We start from the raw sequence: 5,193 nt of genomic DNA, 5'->3' as shown, positions 1-5,193 counted from the left end.
TAAATATAAATAAGACCATTTTTATATAGTTGAAACGTAATTAGAAAAATCAGCTACAGCGAATCTGCGAACTAAATTTTATAGATCTTTCTAATATCGAGAAAAATTACTACAATAAAAATCCTCATAATGAGAAGAAGTTATTTGTAGGTAAAGAAGTAAATATAAATAAGACCATTTTTATATAGTTGAAACGTAATTAGAAAAATCAGCTACAGCGAATCTGCGAACTAAATTTTATAGATCTTTCTAATATCGAGAAAAATTACTACAATAAAAATCCTCATAATGAGAAGAAGTTATTTGTAGGTAAAGAAATTAATCATAGATTTTAAAATTTTTAGCAGTAATTCAGGAACCATACCAAATTAATCCATAGGGAAACCAATATTCATAGTCCATATCTAACAAAATTAAAATCCTCTTGATCACACCAAATCTAGACAGAAAAATGGTCTCTCAAAAGAAGGGCAATGCAATGTAATGCATCAAGGAAAAGGAATTTTTTGTTTGAGGAGGAGAAATCATATGAAAATCTAGTACCTTTGGCGCATGCAATACTGGTGAAGAGGGGAAGCAAAATCTGAACAGTTGAAGCCCTCTTTGATTTGTACCAAGCATGAGAGATAGTCCCATAAGATTTGATGATGAGAGCATGAATATACCTCGGAAATATCATAATCGAAACTTGGAGTCACCGGAAATGGAGGGAGGTGAGGTCTTTGAAGCGGATCGACCACGGAGAGAAGAAAATGACATCGTCTAAGGTGGTGGTAGGAGTTTGAGGTTAAGGGACCTAATGAATTGGAGGTAATAGGAAAGAGATCTAAATTTGAAAGTTGACATAGAAAATTGGAAGAATTTGAAAGGTCTTTGTCTGTTAGGTTGGCTGAGAAACTAAGAAAAGGAATTCAAAGCACACCCGACGAAGCCATGTGAAGGTGTTTCTTTTTCTTTTTTTGGTGTTCGGTTGAGAAAAGAAAAAAAAAGATGTTGTGCATGTGAGACTCACCCACTAGTAAAATAATAGTGCAATGAGTTCTAAATTTAAGGAAACTCATTTCCTCCCAAAAAGTCATGAAATGAGCTTGAAAACATGGAAATGAGTCTCACAACTTATTTCTCATGAGTAAGATAATAGTGCAACTTATTTCTCCAAAACTTAGATTTCTAGAACATGGGAGAGGTTCAAATAAAAACCTCACTATCCTAAAAACTAAAAATCAATCCTCTCCATTGGATCTAGATTCATCCAATGGCTGAGATTAAAGCTGCATAAGGGTAATCAGGTAAAATTAACAGCCCCCAAAGAGAGGTAATTAATGCTTGGTTGTTGAGTTCTCCATGCAAGTGTAGTTTTCCATTTCCCCATGCAATCTCACGGCTCAGGCAACCCAACAGTCACGAACAGCAGATCTCTCACTCCACAACCAGCAGCTCTCGTTCATCGTCCTTCAGCTCTCTCTCAATCGAGAAATCGTCTTCTAGTCACTCCACAACCAGCAGCTGTCCTTCATCGTTCTTCAAGAGAGAATTATATATATATGTATATATATAGGGAGAGGTTCAAATAAAAACCTCACTATCCTAAAAACTAAAAATCAATCCTCTCCATTGGATCCTGATTCATCCAATGGCTGAGATTAAAGCTGCATAAGGGTAATCAGGTAAAATTAACAGCCCCCAAAGAGAGGTAATTAATGCTTGTCTGTTGAGTTCTCCATGCAAGTGTAGTTTTCCATTTCCCCATGCAATCTCACGGCTCAGGCAACCCAACAGTCAGGAACAGCAGCTCTCTCACTCCACAACCAGCAGCTCTCGTTCATCGTCCTTCAGCTCTCTCTCAATCGAGAAATCGTCTTCTAGTCACTCCACAACCAGCAGTTGTCCTTCATTGTTCTTCAGCTCTCTCCTTCATCGTCCATCAGCTGGTCATTCTTAAACATTTTATGGAGATTTAAATGGAGAGCTTGAATTCAGGTGAGCAGGTTCTAGTTGTTAGAATCTGGATTCACCGGAGTGAAACTCGATTCACTGCATTGAATCCAAGCTCTCCATTGTAATGGATCCAGATTCAGTATATCAAAACTTAGTCATATGACTTATTATCTAGGAGCTTACATTCTTAAACATTTTATGGAGATTTAAATGGAGAGCTTGAATTCAGTTGAACACGTTCTAGTTATTAATCTAGATTCACTGCATTGAATCGAGATTCATTGTTAGAGACTGCAGTGATTTTCATAATTTATTCACTTGTTTACTGTAGTGAATCTGGATTCAATGCAGTGAATCGAGATTCACTCCAGATTAATTAGCAATAATATGAATTTAATGCAGTGAATCTAGATTCACTCCAGTGAATCTAGATTCATTGTAATGGATCCAGATTCAGTATATCAAAACTTAGTCATATGACTTATTATCTAGGAGTTTACATTCGTAAACATTTTATGTAAATTTAATTGGAGAGCTTGAATTCAGTTGAACACGTTCTAGTTGTTAGAGACTGCAGTGATTTTCATAATGTATTCATATGTTTACTGTAGTGAATCTAGATTCAATGCATTGAATCCAGATTCACTACAGTAAACATGTGAATACAAAGTGTTCACTGCAGTCTCTAACAACTAGAATGTGTTCAACTGAATTCACATGTTTAGTGTAGTGAATCTGGATTCAATGAAGTGAATCCAGATTCACTCCAGTGAATCCAGATTCATTGTAATGAATCCAGATTCAGTATATCAAAACTTAGCCATATGATTTATGTTGTTTTATTTTTAGTTATAGGCAACAATGAACAAATAAAGGAACCACATGTTATAAATTCATCAAACAGTGATTTTGGGGAAGATGGAATGGACGAAGTAAGCTCGATTCCTTTTCAATCACCAGGTGGTGGTATGTATTGGAAACCTCGGGTTGAAGCTGAATTTAAACCTTATCTAACCCAAAGCTTCCGATCACTAGAGGATGGTATACAGTTTTACCGAGAGTATGGACGTAAAAGTGAGTTTGAGATCAGACGGCATACAGAGAAGAAACATGAGGACGGTACAGTTCTTCTTAAACACATTGTTTGCAGTAGAGCTGGCAGCAATGAATCAAAGATGGATGTTAATTTTGAGGATTTTAGTAGCAATTCGAAAAAGAGAAGAAGAACTGTATCTAGTAGATGTGGTTGCAAAGCTAAAGTCGTTTTTAAGTTCGATGGTTTGAAAGGATATAATGTTCTCTTATTCGTTGAAGAGCATTCTCATTTTTTTGTGTCCGGGAGTGGGAAACAATTTTTGAAGTCAAATAGAGTTCTCGGTCTCGCACATAAGAAACTTGTATTTGATGGTGCAAAAGCCAACATGGGGCCTAACAAAACATATAACTTTGCTAAGGAGTTGTGTGGAAGTTATTCTAATGTTGGTGCTACGTGTACCGAGTTTAAAAATTGGAGTAGGGATGTGAAGCTTTATATTGGTGATCGAGATGCTCAAATGATCATCGAGAAGTTCACGGATAAGAAGGAGATGAGTGATGGATTTGCATTTTTTGGGCAGATGTTATTGGACGAAGAAATTACGATGTATTTGGAGATGTGATATCATTTGACTCTACATATTCCACAAACAAGTAAGATTTTATAGTTAATCTCTTACGATTTTTAATATTGGAATTATATATCATAGTGAATAGGATTTTATAGTTAATCTCTTACGATTTTTAATATTGGAATTATATATCATAGTGAATCTTATATTTTTTGTATGTGATATAATAGGTACAACATGAAGTTTGTTCCATTCACTGGTCTCGACAATTATAAGGAGTGTGTTGTATTTGCAGCAGGATTGATAGCTAAATAGGACATTGATAACTATGTCTGGATTTTTAAGGTATTCATGAAATGCATGATTCGCGAGCCAAAGTGTATTGTTACAGATCAATGCCCTGCCATGAAGCAAGCTATACCAACCGTCTTTAGAGAAGCACGTCACCGTTTGTGCATGTGGCACATCATGAAGAAATTTAACCAAAAGGTAATGAATCCCACATATAAATATCATGAATCCTCATTAGATAAATACTGAATCTTTCATTATATATTTATATTGTAGCTGGCAAAATGCATTTCGAAGATGGATGATTTCAAGAGGAAGATCAATGCACTGATTTGGAGTATAGATATAGATCCAGCAACATTTGAAGTAGGTTGGAAAGATGTTATGAAAGAATTTAAGCTTGAAAGTAATGAATGGTTGTGTGAACTGTATAACATTCGGGAGTCATGGATTCCAGCCTATTATGCTGATGATCCAATGACTGGTTTATTGTGTACTACATCAATATCAGAGAGTGAGAACAGTTTCTTTGACAAATTCAACCGTAGATCTGACACATTGACAGAATTTTATCTCCGATATGAGAGTGATATGGATAAGCAAAGGCATACAAACGCAAGATTAAACTATGAAGGAACAAAATCGATGCCAAGAATGGACACACCATTGTTATTGGAGAGGGATGCAGCAGAGTTGTACACTCGAATAATATTTTATGAGGTACAGAAAGAGATAATGTCATCCTGTTATGATATGAGTATCAACAGTATATCGGAACAAGATGGTGTGCAGATTTTTTCCATAAAGGACAAAAAGAGACATGGAAAAATATTTGAGGTAAAACTTAATAATGGAGATTGAAAAAATAAAAATTGAATCGCGATTCAATAGAGTGAATTGCGATTCAATGAAGTGAATCTCGATTCACACCATTGAATTGAGATTCAGTGACCATTTCATGCGCTTGTCATTTCTTTTTTTATTCGGTGCTAATATACATTTTTTTTAAATTTTAGGTGAAACACGTTGTTTTGAATAGTAACGTGCAATGTACATGTAGGATGTTTGAGAAAATGGGTATATATGTAGACATGGTTTTTTTGCACTGAACCAAGCTGATGTAACAAAAATACCAAGACATCTTGTTGTGAACAGATGGACAAAAGGTGCTGAGATGAGGTATTTATTGCAGTTCAAGGAAATATCAGAACAGTGCAATGCAATTGAAGTTACAAATCGTAAGTTGAATAACATATGGTATGATTTCCAATCCTGTGTGAGTTTGGCAGGTTTAGATGGTGAGAGACTTGACTACTTGGAAGGAAAGTTGAAGGAGTTGAAGCACAGTTTGCGTGAA

General features: G+C 35.5%; 1 protein-coding gene across 1 annotated transcript; it reads left to right on the top strand.

Moving 5' to 3' along the window:
• On the top strand, positions 2,862–4,697 carry LOC109847078 (protein FAR1-RELATED SEQUENCE 5-like). Its single transcript, XM_020416325.1, has 4 exons — positions 2,862–3,580; positions 3,776–3,830; positions 3,891–4,034; positions 4,113–4,697. The coding sequence occupies exons 1-4, from the start codon at positions 2,862–2,864 to the stop codon at positions 4,695–4,697; spliced, it is 1,503 nt and encodes a 500-aa protein (XP_020271914.1).

The sequence above is a fragment of the Asparagus officinalis genome, chromosome 7, assembly GCF_001876935.1.
Source record: "Asparagus officinalis chromosome 7, Aspof.V1, whole genome shotgun sequence".
NCBI classification, from domain to species: domain Eukaryota; kingdom Viridiplantae; phylum Streptophyta; class Magnoliopsida; order Asparagales; family Asparagaceae; genus Asparagus; species Asparagus officinalis.
The sequence above is the reverse complement of the archived record's forward strand: the minus strand, read 5'-3'. Positions and strand labels throughout refer to the sequence as shown.

What these genes read in the sequence shown, in the direction of transcription:
- LOC109847078 (XM_020416325.1), top strand. Translation starts at nt 2,862, where the DNA reads ATGGACGAAGTAAGCTCGATTCCTTTTCAATCACCAGGTGGTGGTATG. An exon ending in TTGGACGAAGAAATTACGAT is followed by an intron (nt 3,581 to 3,775) that starts GTATTTGGAGAT and finishes GTGATATAATAG; the next exon opens with GTACAACATGAAGTTTGTTC. An exon ending in ACAATTATAAGGAGTGTGTT is followed by an intron (nt 3,831 to 3,890) that starts GTATTTGCAGCA and finishes TGGATTTTTAAG; the next exon opens with GTATTCATGAAATGCATGAT.